Source organism: Typopeltis vanoorti, chromosome 20, assembly GCF_054136105.1.
Source record: "Typopeltis vanoorti isolate ZY-2024b chromosome 20, IOZ_Tvanoo_1.0, whole genome shotgun sequence".
NCBI lineage: Eukaryota > Metazoa > Arthropoda > Arachnida > Uropygi > Thelyphonidae > Typopeltis > Typopeltis vanoorti.
This window is the reverse complement of record NC_143568.1, coordinates 31,615,550-31,634,100: the sequence shown is the minus strand read 5'-3', so window position 1 is coordinate 31,634,100 and position 18,551 is coordinate 31,615,550. Positions and strand designations below refer to the sequence as shown.

Genomic DNA, 18,551 nt, shown 5'->3' with positions numbered 1-18,551 from the left:
GCAGCCTTCATCTGCATCTTCATCATTTCTCATGATAATCTGCTGCCACTTTTTTCCGTAAATCCACTGCTTCAGACCTCTTCTCGCTCCTCTTTTCCTCAAGCTATTGTCATTTATTTTTAAAGAGAAGAACCAAATTTTAAATAAAAATTATGGATTTGACAATTTCCAACTGTATGAGCATTTTATTATTACAATGATGTATTGTGTTTGGAAATGTTTGGATTATGAATGTCAATTATGAAACTCATGCAAATTTTGTTTGCTTACACTTGGATAAAGGATTGAACAAGAATATAATTTCTTGGTATATTTAATTTAATTTATAATCAAGTGAAAACACTTTCAACAATCCTGTTATTTACAGTATATTGCACAAACAAAAAATGAATCTTTGTGCTAAAAAAAAAAATCAATCCTATGTGATAAAAAGAACTGCATCTGGCTGACCTCCAGCATATCTGGGATTTTTCACTATGTAAAAAAGTATGTACTGATCATAACGATAATTGCTGAATTAAAAAAAAAAATCTTTTTAGATAACAAAATTAAAAATATAAATTAAAAAATAAATACGCGTAACAAATTTGCACAACACATTGTGCAGAATGATTTGCTCACTTAGCATTTCTTCACTTCATTTATTAAGCTACCAATGTATACAGGTGATGTGTATTATTGGTTAGTTATTTATATTTTGCAAACAAATCTCTGTCCCTCTACTTAAGTTTTTGTTTTATTGAATATGTCACCTGTCATAAATTCAAACATTAGTATCTAGAGATTATAGTATCTAGTGACATATAATTTGCTTCACCAACAGCAATTCATTGTATACACAAATAATACTACAACTGTAAATTATTAATAAATTACTTTCATCAAATTTTTTTTTTTATTCGCATGGGGTTTTCTCTGTTCCTCCACCATACCTTAGGGCTGGTTGAGCCCTCCTAGTGAGGGATTAAGTATGTATTTTTATGACTGTAGATCTGTGTGTGTGTATTTACGGGCTGGTTTGCCTGTTCTGAGGGACAAAAAACCAGTTTCCAGGTGAAAAAAAAAAAAAATCCTCTACCTGCATATGAGACTAGGTAACTCACCTTTAGTTGAAAGAGATCAGAAATTCCTCACATCATGGACGGGAATTGAAACTAGGTCTTTCCGACCAAAGGATTTTGTCTATACTGACTGAACTATGGAGGCTCTTTTCATCAAATAAAAAGAGCTTCCATAGTTCAGCTCCTTTCTTATTTAACAAGAAAGTTAAATAAGGTATTTAAGTGTTTCTGTTCACACATATTCTTCCCTCCCTTATATCTGCCAGTTATCCTGCACAGTGTATTATACAGGATGATTGGCACATATTGTACGTATAATCTGTACAATGTGGTTGGATGAAGATGATATCCTGACAAATAGAGATGGAAGGATATGATGTTTTATGCAAACACAGAGTAGACAGAACAGGAGGAAGAGTGCTGTTGATGGTAGCAGATGAGTTATGCTCATCAGTGTTCAGCACTGTCACTATTTGCCTCTCATCTCCACCTTGGTGGAGATGAAAGAGGCAAATAGTGACAGTGCTTTTGAGTCAGTATCAGTGCTAGAGACTTGATGTGGAAAACAGCGAGAAGGAAATGTATAGGCAAATTAGTCTGGCGAATAATGGAGTGATTGGTTATAGGTTATTTTAATTATGATAATATAGATTGTAATGAAGAGACAGTATCTGAGCCAAAGAGAATGAATTTTTCAAGTTTGAGAGATAATTACCTTAGATAGTATGTAACAGGAGACGCATGAGGATCCTGGGTTTTGGATTTGATCATCTCATCATAGGATATTCTTATAAATGAAGCATCAAACCATCCTCCAATTAGTAAGACTGGCCACTACCTGAGGTATAGCTGGCCACATCTCAGGTAGTGGCCACCCATATGAGGTCTTCTGTGAAAAAGATATATATCTGTGGAACTCTAAGGCTGGTGATTATAACAAACTTGGGAGACTGCTTCCAACTATATCATGAAATGAGGAATTGGACAGGAAGGAGATTGATGCTCCTTATACTCAGGAACTATCTGGCAGAGGTAATGTCTGAATTTATTCCAAAGGTCAGAAAGTTAAATAAGGTAGGTGTGAAATGGATCACTGAAGAGCTGATGTATGATATCTGGAAGAAGGCATTACTGGAGCCAGCACAAGATGAGTGGCAATAATCAGTTGCACGAGGAGTACAAAGACCAGAGAAGAAAGGTGACCCACTTTGTAAAAGTAGCAAAATTGAAGTATGAGCAGCAGTTGGCTAATAAGGCCAAAAACAATCCCAGGGAGTTCTTTTAATACATAATCAGTAGAAGAAAGAATAATTATGGAAGGATGATTTGGCTAGTGAAAACAGTAGAACAATAACCACTGCAGAGAATATAATTGAGATATTAAATGAGCAATTCATGAAGGTATTTCATCCTCATGAATGAGACATTATGCAAAACTTGTCTACTTGAGGGTGCTGATGGTATCATGATATCAGTGTGAGGGTAGATAACAGTAACATTCTGTTCAGTGGACAGATGGAGAGCAGGTACAGAAAGATCATGTTTTAACAATGTACTTCCTTATTATGACAAGGTGACAAATTCGTTGGACAAGGGAGATTCATTCAGAGTGGTATATTTGGATTATTCAAAGCCCTTTGATAAATTGCCACACGACAAGCTGGTAATTAAATTAGAAATGATCGGGTTGGGTTGAAAATTAGTTGTACAATAAATGTCAGCAGTGCTTTATATGGAATGATATGCAAAGTTGCAACATACCACACCTTTTTAACAGTGGCATGCAACATAGGATGCTGTAGATTAAGTAATTGGTAATATTTAGTAATTTTTTACACATTTAAATAGTATGCCAATAAGTTTAGTTATAAAATGAAATTTGCATTTTTCACTCCATTTTTTGTTAAGATAATCTACTATAAAATATAAGACTTATTGTTAAACTGACCATAGTTTTTAATTCGTACATATGTTCGTACAATATTGCCTACTGGGTTTGTTAGTAACCGACTAGCTCTATCAAGGCTTGCATAGTACAAAAAAATGCAAAAAAGGTTTCAGAATACAAAAAAAACCTTAGTACCCCTTAGGTAGCTAAGGTAACACGTTTGCGTGACATTTCTATTCAGTATCATGAACACGCGTTACATACAAACGCGTAATATGATTATTCGCGTTCTGTTGAACTGAGGGAATTAATTAGATTTTTCCAAGTATCGTTCAGGATGATCCCTTGATTTCTGTTTAGGTTGCTGCCTTTACATAGCACTACTGCTGCTTCTTTAAATGTCTATAATCTTCGTCTATGTAGGGCATAGAGCTGCTATTCCAGTCTATAGTGTGGTTCGAAGCTGAAAAGTGATGTGCTAACCCAGAGGTGATCGTTCTGTTGTGATTTACATTTCCAACATGTTCTTTCTGTCTTATTTCCAGGCTTCTTGAAGTTTGTCCAATGTGGGCAAGACTGCACGTGCATGGAATATTATACACACCTGGATATTTATAAAATGGAACACTGTCTTTAGGAGATCTTAGAACCTGTCTGATGCTGGTAGTTGGTTTAAATACAACCCTAATGTTATGGGCCTTTTAACAATCTCGCAATTTTGGTGGAAATTGAACCCATAAAGGGGATGACTGCTGTTAAAATTTGCTGGGGGACTGTTCTTTCTTGTTGGTTATCTTTGTATAGAAATTTGTTGATGATGTTTCGAGGATAACCATTTTGCGATAGTGTTATAGCAATTTGAGACAGTTCTGTTTGAACTTCCTTATCATCGGAGATAAAGTTTCTAGATCAATTTCTCAACATGTGGATGATGCTCTGTTTATGTGACCTATGATGATTTGAAGAGTAATGTAGATATCGTCCAGTGTCCGTAGGTTTTTTGTAAATGGACAGTTTGATATTGTTACCTTGTCTTTTAACTAGTAAGTCCAAGAAGTGTAGCTGTTCATTGTTTTCTACTTCTAGAGTAAATTTGATTTTATTGTGGAGTGCACTGATTCTATTGACAAACATATGTAGGTTTTCCATGTTTTCTTGCCATATGATGAAGATATAGTCTACATATCTCCACCATATTGAAGGTTTAGGAGTAAAGCTGGTGAAGATTTCATTTTCAAATTTCTCCATGAAAAGGTCTGCACATACAGGCAGCAACCTAAACAGAAATCAAGGGACCATACTGAATGATACTTGGAAAAATCTAATTAATTCCCTCAGTTCAACAGAACTACAGTACGCGAATAATCCTATTACGCGTTTGCATGTTCATGATACCGAATAGAAATGTCATGCGAACGTGTTACCTTAGCTACCTAACAGGTACTAACTTTTTTTGTATTCTGAAACCTTTTTTGCATTTTTTTGTACTGTACAAGCCTTGATAAAGCTAGTCAGTTACTAGCGAAACTGGTAGGCAGTATTGTATGAACATACGTACGAATTAAAAATCTATGGTCAGTTTAACAATAAGTCTTATATTTTGTAACATTTTACAACCAAAAACATGTATAATTTAAATAATCTACTATATTTTTATATTAGCTATATAAAATTTATCATATATGTATTTTACTTTTATATACTTGTACAATAAATGTATGCCTAATAAACTGGTGTTACCTACTTAATTTGTTGTTTTTATTCCACAAACATTATCACACTATGAAGTAAAAATATCAGTATTTTTTTAGTTTTCTTTTCATATCATTTTAGTTTTTAATATGTTCCTACAAAGAATGAGTACCAGCACCTACTGTTTTACAAAATTGCACTAGCTATCAGCAAAGTTGTGCATGAGGAAGTGATATTCCAGTAAAGGAAAATCACCATGTGCCCCAAGAATCTTTTTAACTTGTATGTTAATGATTTTGGGAAAGGTTTGAATTGTAATATGCAATTGTTTGCAGATGATGCAAAGTTCGGAAGAAGAATTATGAAATGTAGAGCTTAATAATGAGGACTTGAATACACTGGCTGAATGGGATAATAACTGGGGTTAGCAGTTTAGTGTTGCAAAGAGTAAGGTTTTAAAATTTAGGTAGCTTAGATTGAATGTAAAATATGTGGTTGGTTGGGGAGATCTTAGAGGAGGTGGAGGAGATAAGGGATCTCTGTATGATATTGGAGAAGGACCTAAAATTTCATGGACTCATTGCTAAAACTATGAGGACAACACAGCAGATTATGGCAATGATGTGGATGTCAATGACGTATAGAAATGATCACTAAAAACACACAAAACCACAGTAATGACTATTTAATTCATAAATATTTCATCTCAAGTATCTTGGGACATCATCAGTACAGTAGTTTAAACAACACTAGGAATAACATACAGTTAGGGCGCATGATTACAATGGAATCTCAATATGCGTGCAGTAACGTGTTATAAAGTAAATTAAATATAACTGGAAAAAAAAAATAAATAAAATAAATAAAAACAGAAAATAACAAAAATAAATAAATATATATATATATATATATATATAAGATTATTTTACACAATTTTGTATGACAATTTCCCATATTTTAGGAATAGTAAGAACATCGTTGCGGTTTAAATTTGGTCTCTGTAGTAGGGCTTCAGCACTTTCTTTATATAAACGTTCATAATTATATAAAGATCTGTGTAAAAGTTTCAACTTCTCCCAATGGATTCTATGGTTTGGATTTTCAACTCTGTGTTGGGAGAGACCAAATTTCTGCAGTTTGAAAAGACGAATGTGGTCTTGATGTTCTGAGATGCGTTTCTGAATAGACCTACCTGTCTGACCAAAGTAAGACAATTTACAGGAGCATGGGATCTCATATACACCAGGTAGCATCAGAGGTGAGAGTTTGTCCTTAGGAGAAGGTAACAAGTTATAGATTTGGTTGATAGAATTGTGAATGTAGCGACCTGAAAATGTAGGCTTGCGATAGACGGATGTGGTGATGGAACAGTCTTCTTTTCTTTTATACGTCTTTTCTCTTCTTTTCTTTTTCCACATCTGTATATTGCAAGCCTACATTTTCAGGTCGCTACATTCACAATTCTTCCGCTAATCAATCATCTCAGAAATTTGGCATCATTAAATCACTAGTTTCCAGTGATTTAATGATGAGCACACAAATTCTGCTCCTCTGAAGATTCTCTAAACCAAGAACTAGAAATAATCAAAAATACAGCTATACTAAATGGATATAATCTTAAAACAATTCAAGAAATCATCAGTCACCTTCCCGCACATCAACCCAGACAAGAGGTCCATAGGATTCTCATACCTTACGTCAAAGGCATCACCGAACGTCTTTCAAAAATTATGAAGAAATACAATTTTGCCACTACTTACAAACCTATCAACCAAATCTATAACTTGTTACCTATTGAAGGACAAACTCTCACTTCTGATGTTACCTGGCGTTTATGAGATCCCATGCTCCTGCAAATTGTCTTACTTAGGTCAGACAGGTAGGTCTGTTCAGAAATGCATCTCGGAACATCAAGACTACATTAGTCTTTTCAAACCGCAGAAATCTGGTCTCTCCCAACATGGAGTTGAAAATCCAAACCATAGAATCCATTGGGAGAAGTCGAAACTTTTACATAGATCTTTATATAAATATGAACGTTTATATAAAGAAAGTGCTGAAGCCCTACTACACAGACCAAATTTAAACTGCAACGATGGTCTTACTATTCCTAAAATATGGGAAATTGTCATACAAAATTGTGTAAAATAATCTTTATATATATTTATTTTTCTTATTTTTAGTTTTTATTTATTTTATTATTTTTATTTATTTTATTTATTTTTCAGTTATATTTAATTTACTTCTATAACACGTTACTGCATGCATATTGAGATTATATTGTAATCATGTGCCCTAACTGTATGTTATTCCTAGTATTGTTTAAACTACTGTACTGATGATGTCCCAAGATACTTGGAATGAAATATTTATAAATTAAATAGTCATTACTGTGGTTTTTACGTGTGTTTTTAGCGATGAATTCGCCACAGGTTTCGTTATATAAAAAGGTATAGAAATAATGATGTTATTGTTTCATTGTATAAGGCTTTGATGATCAGGCAGCATATGGATTATTGTGCACAGGTTTGGTCACTTGGTTTTCTAAAGGATAAAGAGATAATGGGAAGGCTCTAGAGACAATTGACTAATGTGGTTACTGGTCTCTGGAATGTTTAGTATGATGACAGATTGAAGGAATGCAGTTTGCAGTCTGGTGGATAGGTGGAGGAGGGGGTGATACCATTGAGACATATAAACTGGTAAGGAGCTATTACCAGATCAATGTGGATGAGGGTTTTTGTAGAATGGGAGGAGACAGGAGGCCATCCTGGAAGCTGTATAAGGAAGTGTGAGCAGAAGGAAAGAGCAATAGGTTTTTGTATTGGGAATGTGTGGTGAGTGCAGAGACAGATAATGCATTTAAGGCATGGTAATGAGCTGTGTGTGTTTGGGATTTCCTATTATCAGTCTTTGGACTCCATGGAGGTCTGATGACAATAATAAAAATAATATAATCCAGCAAATTATGACAGTGACATTATTGAGAATTATCATTACTTTTTATCTTCACTCAGTGTGTAAGATGGCTTAATCATATAATATTAATTAATATTAATTAAATGTATTAATTAAATTTAATTAAATAAAAATATTATTAATATTGTTTTAATTTGGGAAATCATATAATGTGCAATTAATATTAGCAATATAATATTAGTAATAATATTATCTTACCAGTAGCTATGTTAATTTATGCAGCACTCAAGGATAACTGTGAATGACTTTCTGGATATTCTCATGTCAGATCCTGGTCCCCAATGTCTGGTTTGGTTTCCTCTTCTCCATCGCTTGGCTAACACAGAAAATGGTAATAATTTATTTCTGATATGAGATTTTTTTTATGGCGTAATATGTAAGAGTGAAGCAGTTAGAAAACTTAGATTTTTTTTCTGTATGATACTGAAATAACAGCATTTGCACTGGCAAAAACCTTGATAAGTTCAAACAGTAAAGATGTAGTAAGCAAGAATAGGTGACCAGTCTGATAGTGTCTAAGTGAAATGCATTGACATTGAATGAATTTATATTATCATTGACAAGAAATTATATCCTGTTTTAATCCTATACCCAAGTATAAGTGGGAAGTAATTTCACAACTAGTCTACTTGTATATAGAAGCTGTTGACTTCACATCCATTGTGTTAGTGCACCATAATGCAAAAACATTATGGGAAGGGTCTACTGGTTTAAACCTTTATTTGAGGTCTTATCAGTGGGAACCACACCTGAGAAGATAAAAGGTTAAATCAAAGTAGAGGTCTTTTTTTTTTTCTCATATACGAGTAGAAAAAAAAAAAAAAGGTGTATCACCTTATTATTGAGGTGATACTCTGGATGAAAAAAGTTGTGGAAAGTTTTTCTGCTTGGTTACAATGTATATTATACTTCACAAGAAATTATATTCCTGTTTTAATCCTATAGCCAACATAAGCATAAATGTGAAGTAGCTTCACAACTAGCAACACAGGTAGTGACTCTTCCCATAATGATTTTGCATTATGGGATACTAAAGCAGTTGATGTAAAGTCAACAGCCTCTGTATACAAGTTGACTGGTTGTACTTCACGCTTATGCTGATGTGTTTGTATATGATTAAAACAAGAATATAACCTAAGCAAAGTGGATATTAGATCCAGCATTATTTCAAAGCTGAATGTAGAAACTATGAAAGTTTCATAAGGTAAGTTGACCAGAGAGCTTACTGGAATACACTCCTCGGCATTCACGAGTTGCCTTATATAACCAAGCGGAAAAGCTTTTCATAACACAGAGTGAATTTGAAATGAAAAATAAATAGTTGAAATGTTTTCCTGATGAGTGTGAAGAGCTTGTGGAAATCAGATATTTAAGAATTATCATTAAGTTATAGCCAGTTAAATGAAAATTACATTATGAAACTTCAGAAGATGTTTCAGAAATTAATTACTAGTATATAGAACTCACATGAAAAGGTACACACCTCTCTCACTATAGCAATATAGTAATAACATTATTATAATAAACATTATTATAACAAAACTCACTGTAATAAATTGCCAGAATCGATCAAAGTGCTGCATTATAAAATTATAATAAACTATTTCTGTGGTCCTTTGAGTTTGTTGTAGTAAGTCATATAAAATGTGATAGATTACTTCCAAATACCATTGTGATATATCATAAATATAAATGCAGAATATAAAAGAACCTGCAGATGGTTTTTTTTGTGTCCCTCCACACACACCTACAAAGGTTGTAAATCTGTAGTATTGTGGATGGGCTAAGGTTTATAGCTTAATATTTTATTTTTTATATTTTTAATATTCTTTATTTTTTATGTAATCTGGAAACACTGCTCTAGAGAATGAAGATGAAACTTTTTCAAGCTACTTCAGGACTCCAGTAGAATGGTTACCTCACCCTGGGCAGTCAGACTCATTTCCCACCTAGCACATTTTCACAAATAGCAATGCTCAAGTAGGATTCTCACTTATACCCTGATGGAGAGCATGTAGACTATCCTCTCAGCCAACAAGAAACTATATTTTTAATATATTCATCAAATAATTATATCTAATTATGTGTATTTTTGGATAAGCCTACAGTGTGTGATTGTAGCAGAAGTTAAAGATTATATTTAGGAAGTTGGCCATGATCTGTCACATTACTTTGCTGCTCTTATTTTAATTACAACACAGTGCAACATATGCAGTTAAGAGGAAATGTAAAAAAAGAAATGAACATTAAATTTAAAACTCATTATATTGGTAATTTACTGTTTTACTTATAAAATTGGTTGCTCAAATATACACATCACTACATTAAGCTATCAAACATCTGCCAGACCACCTAAATAAAACAAAATAGAACATATGCTTTAAAATCAATAATATCATATAGAGAAACTTTGGGTAATACAGAACAACATTTTGCATGTAAAATGATATTTCATATTATCCAAAGTTCCTCAAGTTTTAAACAAAATGAACAGTAAAACTCAAATGCATGTAAAGATATAATACAAGCAAATAACAGGGATTAGAATACTATCTGATAGAGACTAAACCTGAAAGTAATACACACACACACACACACACACACACACACACTACTTGCAAAGAAATCAATGGACACCATGGTGTGAGCAACAAACAGTCATGTTGCTCACCTTAAGATTTTGACCTCCTTTCACTGCAGTGACTGCAGCAATCCTACAGAGCATACTTTCCACAAGCATACAATTCTGATTAGTGGGAATTCTGGACAATAATGAGCTTCTGGACTGTTGTGGGGTAGACATCCCTTGATCTTACCTGATGCTCCAGTTCATCCCACAGATGTTCAGTAGGGTTGAGATCAGGACTCTGTGGAGGCCAGTCAAGTGTGGTGATGTTCATTTCAACAAGCTAGGCAGTTACAGCAGCAGCCACCTTATGACATGGTGCTTTGTCTTGCTGAAAGAGACAATGGTCATTTCCATAGAAACAGCACAAAGTAGGAAGCATTGCAATGTTCAGATACCTCTCGCAGTTCAATGTTCATGGCACCACGAACAGAGGTCCAAGGCCAAACCAGGAAAAACAGGACCATATATCACACTGCCACTTCGAAATTTCATGGTTGGAGTCGCTCATTCTAGTAAGAGATATTCACCGGACATTGCCACACCTATGCCTGTCTATCTGCTTGGTAGAGGATGTAGTGTGATTCGTCACTCCATAAGTCTTCCAATCTTCCATGTCCCAATGTACACACTCTTTGCACCACTGAAGATGACACCATGTTGGTTTGGGTAATGTGGAGCTTGCATATGTGGTCCTGCCATGGTAATCCATATTGTAAGCATCTGTCTGAATGTTTTTGTGTAGGTTCATGTGCCAGTTGATACCCAGAACTCTGCATTCAATGTTGATGGCCAATGAATAGTGGTTTTTACATATTATCCTGCATATTTATGGTCACATGTAGTGAGTGTGGTGGGTTGTCCATTGCAGGTAGCACTTGCAGTTGACTCCCTGCACTTCCATTTCCATATGATATCAGTGATTGTAGGCTTGGGATGGTCCAATTTGTCAAAAATTTGCCAAACAGATAGCCTGCAACATGGCATCCTATCACAATGCCTCTTTTAAATTCTGTCAGTTCCTTCTTGCAGTCATTTTATCCGGACACAATTGCTGACTTGGGAGCATCATATTCATCCAATTTATACTGGTTGCAAACACGACTCATTGCATGGCATTATACACCTTGTATATCAGGTGTGTGTTGACTTCTTTCCAAGCAGTTTGTGTGTGTGAGAGAGATGTACATACAGTAAATGATTGTGATAACAAATCCCTAGGGATCAGAGACATAGTTCATTATAACACAAAGTTTTACTATAGCAAATTTAAAGTAAAAATACTATCTTAGCACTCCATTCTGGGAAATAATATTCCTCCAATTTTCCAATTTATACCGCCTACAAACATGACTAATTACATGTCACAATGCATTCTGTTTATGGGTGTTGTCCGTTGACTTCTTTCTAAGCATTGTATGTGTGTGTACATAGCAGATGATTGTGATAGCAAATCCCTAGGAATCAGAGACATAGTGTAATATTCCTGCTTCATCTTCAGTTATTTCTTTGTCATAAAATGTTGACTGCCTTAATTGTCAGCTGCTGTCATTTGTCACGTTCTACTATATCTTATTTGCTCACATTCTGTAGTCTAACAAATTTATTTGTTTTTCAACTGTGCCAGTTAGACTATGTATGCAGTTCAAGTTTGTAAGATTTTGAACTGAATGAAGACAAAGCATATATTGTTCTTATTCCCTGCTAACTTTAATCTTTACTTTGAATCTGTTATGGCTTGAACTTAATCACTTAATCTAAAATAGATATTCAACTTTTCATTACTCAATCACATGCAGGTTCAAATTTTTGTTGATAGTGCATTGACAAAATCAGTTCAGTGTGTTGTTCACAAACCATTTGAATCAAGAATTCTTATTATACAACTCGATCCACATTAGCATATTTACATAATTGAATCACAATTCATATTTACTTAAAGATGCCTCTAAATTAGGTTTAGTTCTCTTATGCTTCTACTCTTAAAGCCTAAATACAGTTTAGTACATCTTACTGGTCATACTTATACAATTTGGATATAAAGCACACCTTGAGTGAGCTTAACTCATTAACTTATGCTATCTCATACAGTACTTTCCTAACTCCCATGATATCAGCTAACATAATTTTGTCATAATTATTGACGTCATTGCACTAGATGTGAATCGTTCAGAATTATTACATATCTAAGAACTTACAATGAGTTGCAATCTTTACAATACTCTCACTCAGCACAGTCCATTACACAAATCTTTTGTCCTCTTCCTTTCTCTTGATCTCCTGCCAAACTTCTTTATCTAAGTGCCGATAATTCTGCACCCTCTTCAACTTTAATTTGGCGATGTGGCAGCAACGACCATGCAACAAGTGGTTCCTATTCTGGAGAAGATTCCTTTTCCATGGTGGCAATGGTCAGCTCTCGTCTAATGAGCCGTTCCAGTGATTGGCATCAGATTTCTCATGGCGGTGGACCCAAGGAATGAACTGGACTCAAAGAACCTCAGGAGAAATACACTTCTCTTTCGACGATGACAGAGGATCTCACATGCAAGTAGATCCACTTAAGAGAAGGCTGAGAAACCTAAGATGAATGATGCTTCTCTTTCGATGACTGACAGTGGACTTCATGTGGCAGCAGACTCAGGTAAGAGAAGGTGAAAACCCCGAGACAAAGTCCCTCTAAATGCTAGAGCTTATATTTGTCTTATGTATTTGTCTCTTGAAACTTCCATATATGGTCATGGATTGACATCATTACATAGTGACCTCATATTTCATGCTTCACAGGATGCATGAAATATGTTTTTACATACAAAAGGATTTATAATAATAATGCAAACAATGACATTTATGTGTAATTTCCTAACCATGATAAATTATTTATCATGTGAGATTTTACAATAGTTCATTATAACACAAAGCTTGCTATAGTGAATTTAAAGTAAAAATACTATCCCAGCACTCCATTCTGGGAAATAATGTGAAAGAAATCATGGAAAACAACAAAGGAAATCTGTTGTAATGTAACAAAGTAAATCACAGGAAATAACATAAAAGAAATTGGGAAATGATACAAAGGAAATCATGAAAAATGTAACAAAGCTAATTGCAGAAAATCAACAGAAACAAATTGCTAGAAATTAAATAAATCACAGGAAATATGATAAATCATGAAAAATGTAACAAAGAAAATCATGGTAGCAGAAATGACCTTATATGGAGTGGCTTGGGAGTAGGAGATTGTATAGTAAATGCCAGCCTGGTTGGCCAAGTGGTTAGTGTATCTGCTCTCCAGCCGAAAGGCTGCGGGTTCGAATCCATGGACATGGATACTTGTGGTTGTCTGTGAAAATATTAGTGGTGGTGGTGGGCAGTAGATCGCATTGGTGTAGATAATGAGTAGTTGCGGTTTGCCATAGTTGTGGATTGTGTGGTGGAGACAGAGTTGTAGAGTAGCCGCCCTCCCTTGATAGGTTTTTGAACTCTTTATATATATATATATATATATATATATATATATATATATTCTGGTGTTCTGCCTTATAAACTTTAATCAAATATTCATGAACTGGCAAAGTTTACATACTTTTACACACACACACCAATGCCAAGAGCATCATGAATAGCTCATATGTTTGTGGTATGGATTAACTGTCTGAAGATATTGTTATCAGTGAAATATGGTTGATAGAAGAATTCATCTTGATGGGTATGAAGTAGAAGGGGTAGAGCACATTTTGGCAGGATAGGAAGAGTAAGTAGTGTGTTGAAGTGTAACTTAAGTGATAATTTATCTGCTCTCAGGGCAAAAATCTGATACAAAAAGGATAATGATGTATGAGGTAGAAGTGGGTGGATAGAATATTTAATGGAATATTATTTAGGATGGGGAACAGAGAAGGTTCATGAGCAAGAAATGTTTAAGCAAATTAGTTTAGTAAGTGCAATGAGTGACCATTATGGAAGATTTTATTATTATTATTATGGTGATGATTCATGCCTCCATGAAGTCACAAGACTTATCGTGGGAGGCCCATACCATTCGTGCTCTCACTATTTTATCAGACAATGGATTCCATGGTTCAACCATTCTCTATGCAAAGAAACCACTCCTCACCTCTTGCTCACAGTTTTCTTTTGTAACTTCCAGGGATGGCTATCCATGTCCTCACTCCTTCCCCATTCCATCAAATGAAAGAACTTCCCCATGTCACCTCTGCAACTACCTCTCAACAGTTAGAAGCCTCAATCATATTACTTCTCCTTCTTCTATCTACTAAACTCTACAGTCAACATTCCCCAGCCTGTCTTCATAACTAACATTACACGGTCCTGATATCATCTTTGTTATCTGCCTCTACACACTTCCATGGTTAATTTGTTCCCTTTAAATCCTGGGGACCAAATTTGAGCATAGTAGTCCAAGTGTAGTCTGATCAGGGCTTTATAAAATTGAATGAGAATGCTTTTATCTCTGCAGGTCAGTGTCCTTCTCAGTATTGCAGCAATCCTCTGGGTTATCTTCACCACCTTTGCAATATGTTCCCTGAATTTCAGGTTTCTATCAATCATCACCCCCAGATCCCTTGCCTCCCTTACTTCCTCCAACAGAGTATGCACCTCCCATTCAATGTATTCCAAGACATTTAGCTGCATTAGACTTACATTCATTTGTTCAGTTTATTCAAATTCTCTTGCATGGCTACACATCTCCACTATTACTAATAACCCTTCCCAGCTTCACATCTACAAACAACTGAATATTCCCTTGCAATCCATTGACAATATCATTGATATAAAATAAACAATACCGGTTCCCAGTATTGAACACTGGGGGACCCCACTTGTGACCTTCTCCCTTCTTGATAATGCCCTCCCCCATACACAACTCTGTGATACCTATCAGATAGCCAATCCTGAATCCAATTCACTAACCTGACATCTAAACCTATATGCTGTAACTTAAATATCAGCTTATCATGTGGTACCCTGTAAAATGCCTTTGTAAAATCCCAAAAAATGACAGAATATGCCTTTCCCTCATCAACTGCTCTTGTCATTTTATTATAAAAGGCAATCATATTACTAAAGCAAGAGTGCCCCTTTACAAATCCATGGTGACTCTCAGAGATAACATTACCCTCATCAGCCCAACACTGTATATGATTCCTCACTAATTTCTCCAGAATCTTAACAACTGATAAAACACAAACTGGAATATAGTTTGATACTTCCAGTCTGCTACCACCCTTATGCAATGGCACTATCTTACCCTCTTTCCACTCCTTGGTATCATTCCTTTGGCCAGACTTTCATTGAAAAGTCAGGTCAATGGAGCTGTCAGTTCTTTATCACATTTTCTCAAAAAAACCTGTGGCAAAATTCCATCCATTCCCACTGCTTTATTGACATCCCGAGTACTCAGTATTTGAAACACTTTCCTTTTGCACTTCTAATCCTGAACCTGCCCTCTCCCACTAGTATTAAACCCTATTTCTCCAGGATGAAATACTCCAATAAGTTGTTCATTGAACAACTACACTATGTTCTTTGTATCAGTCAGTCTATTCCCATTTTTATCCAACAATATTATTCTTCCACAATCATTTTTCCTCCTACTGGCCACATAGCTAAAAAAATTCCCTAGGATTTTCTTTGGATGTTAGGGCCAATCTCTTCTCATATTCCAGTTTTGCCTTTCTTACCATACTAGTCACTCTCCTGTCCTGAATTCTTATTTTTCATGTCTACTCACCACTCCTCTCTTTATACGAGGGTGGTCTGAAAGGTTCTTGGCCTAACAATGAAAAAACGAATTTATAATTTCAAAATTATTTTTATTTTTCAACATAATCTCCCTTAAGACTAATACATTTATTCCAGTGATGCTCAAGCACCATTATCTTGTCCCTGTAGTGGTTATCAGTAAGATCTGCAAAATACCGCTCTACAGCTGCAAGAAAAATGACAAGCAAGGAAGAGATAGAAGTCAGAGGGAGACAAACTGGGGAAGAGTGTGGATGTTCCAACATTTCATAGCGCAGATCCCTTAATTTTTCCATTGCCAAAACACTTTTGTGGGCCGATGCATTGTCCTGATGAAAGATATTTTTCTTCTGCAAACTGGGTATTTTCTCATGAATTTTTTCATCTAGTCTGGTTAAAATATCAGAATAATATTCCCCAGTTATTGTGTTATCCTTTTCAAGATAATTAATAAACAAAATGCGTTTAGCATCCCAAACACTGATGCATGACCTTTCTTGCTGATGGATCCGACTTTGTCTTCTTTGGTGCTGAACAACTGGCTTCTGTTGACTGCTGTTTGGATTCTGGTGTGTAATGGTGAATCCAAGTCTCATCCATAGTAAAAATCAATACACAAAATCAGTTTTATTCTTGTTAAAACATTCCAAGCACTGCTCAGAGATTTTCATGCAAGTGTATTTTTGATCTGCTATGAGCAAGCGCGCCACCCATCTTGTGCAAAGCTTTTTCATTTGCAATTCTTCATGCAAAATATATCCTACACATTCTTTTGAAATATTTATAGTCTCAGCAATTTCATGCACTTTGACTCACTGGTCATCCAATACCATATCATGCACTTGATCAATGATTTCTGGTGTTTCACTTTCTGGACATCCCTCACGTAGCATCTTGAAGTCTGGTATGGCCACATTTAAACTTGACAGCCCATTCTTAATTTTCGAAAATGAAGGAGAAGAGTGCCCATAAACTTTTATGAACTTCAAATGAATTTCTTTTGGCTTTAAATAGTCTTTTACAATGAATTTCATAACTGCACAATACTCAATTTTATCCATTTCAAGGGGATACAGAGAACACTTTTGCTTCAGACAGCTGTATAAAACAAACTACTTGATAGAATGACTTGCAATTTCACATGAATGCTTATGACAGATATACCAACTTAAAAAAATATTGCTGTTAGTGTTGCCATCTATGGGTGAGGCCAAGAACTTTTCAGACCACCTTCATATCTCTTCCATAACCTCGATTTTACCCGCAATTCCTGTTTGATATTATTTGTCTTCCACTTTACATCAAATTGTGTTCTCTTCTTCACTCATTGTATAGAGCTTGCTATTGCTGCTAATAAATATTCCTTCACAAGTTTCCAAGTACAATTGATGTCTTCCCTTCTAATTCCTCCCTGCATGTTAGATATCAACTGCCCCAAGTCGATATCTAATAATATTATAATCATCTGTCTTATAATTCCACATATATTCCATTCTCTTTGATACTCCTGCATGTCTATTCATCTTCCAAGTCAAAACCACATGGTCATCCTCTCCAACTGGGGGCAGAGATGCCATCTCAGTTATAATCAGCTCTTCTGATGCTATGACCAAACCCAGAACTCTTGAACTTTGTGTCTCTGATTCGCTTTGCATTCATCATTTCCATCGCTTAATCCCTTCTTCCACTCTTCTCAACTCATTCCTGAGACATTCCCCCTCCTCTTGTAGCGCATCTCTCTCCCTCTCTCTGCAAGCTACCCACTCTTGCTCACCAGTCATCTTCCCACTTAACACCATCTCCAAAAACTTCATAAGAGAAGTGGAAGTAACCAATTTCATGAGTTCTACAAAGACCAGGCAAGGAGAGTGACTTGGTTGGTGAGAGTAGCTAAAGAGAGGTATGAACAGCAGTTAGCTAATGAAGCTAAAAAGAATCCTAGGGAGTTCTTTCGATATGTAGCCAGCAAAAGAAAGAATGATTATGGAAGGATGACATTGATTGGAGGAAATGGTATAAAGGCAGCTGTTGCAGAATGTGTGGTGGAGATACTTAATGAGCAGTTCATAAAGATCTTTCAATCTTGTGAATGTGACTTCATGGAGAGATTAAGAGCAGTTGATGATGGGGAGGAGAGACTGACTGTAAGTGAGCAAGAGGTGTTTGGGGAGTTGAGTAAACTAGATGTAAATAAGGCTGTGGGACTTGATAATATATCACCGCGTATTCTGAAGGAATGTGCCAGAGTGTTGACACCTGCCTTGACATATTTTTTTAATACGAGTCTTGCACTTGGTCAAGTCCCTAAAGAGTGGAAGGAGGGCAAGATTGTGCCACTTCATAAAGGAGGTGATTGAACTCAAGCATCAAACTATAGGCCTATCTGTGTGTCAGGTGTTGTGGTTAAGTTGTTGGAGAAGCTTGTGAGAACTAGGATCCAGAGTTGGGTTGACAACAATGGTATAATCTTTGATGGACAGCATGGATTTGCTAAAGGGAGGTCGTGTTTTAGTAATCTACTTACTTATTACAATAAAGT

General features: G+C 35.4%; 1 protein-coding gene across 1 annotated transcript in view; it reads left to right on the top strand.

Moving 5' to 3' along the window:
• LOC150095344 (dystrobrevin beta-like) overlaps nt 1–18,551 on the top strand; it is a 243,568-nt gene that overhangs the window by 82,764 nt on the left and 142,253 nt on the right. The window contains 1 exon segment of the mRNA XM_090410663.1: nt 7,843–7,951. Coding sequence (XP_090266789.1) covers nt 7,843–7,951 — 109 coding nt within the window.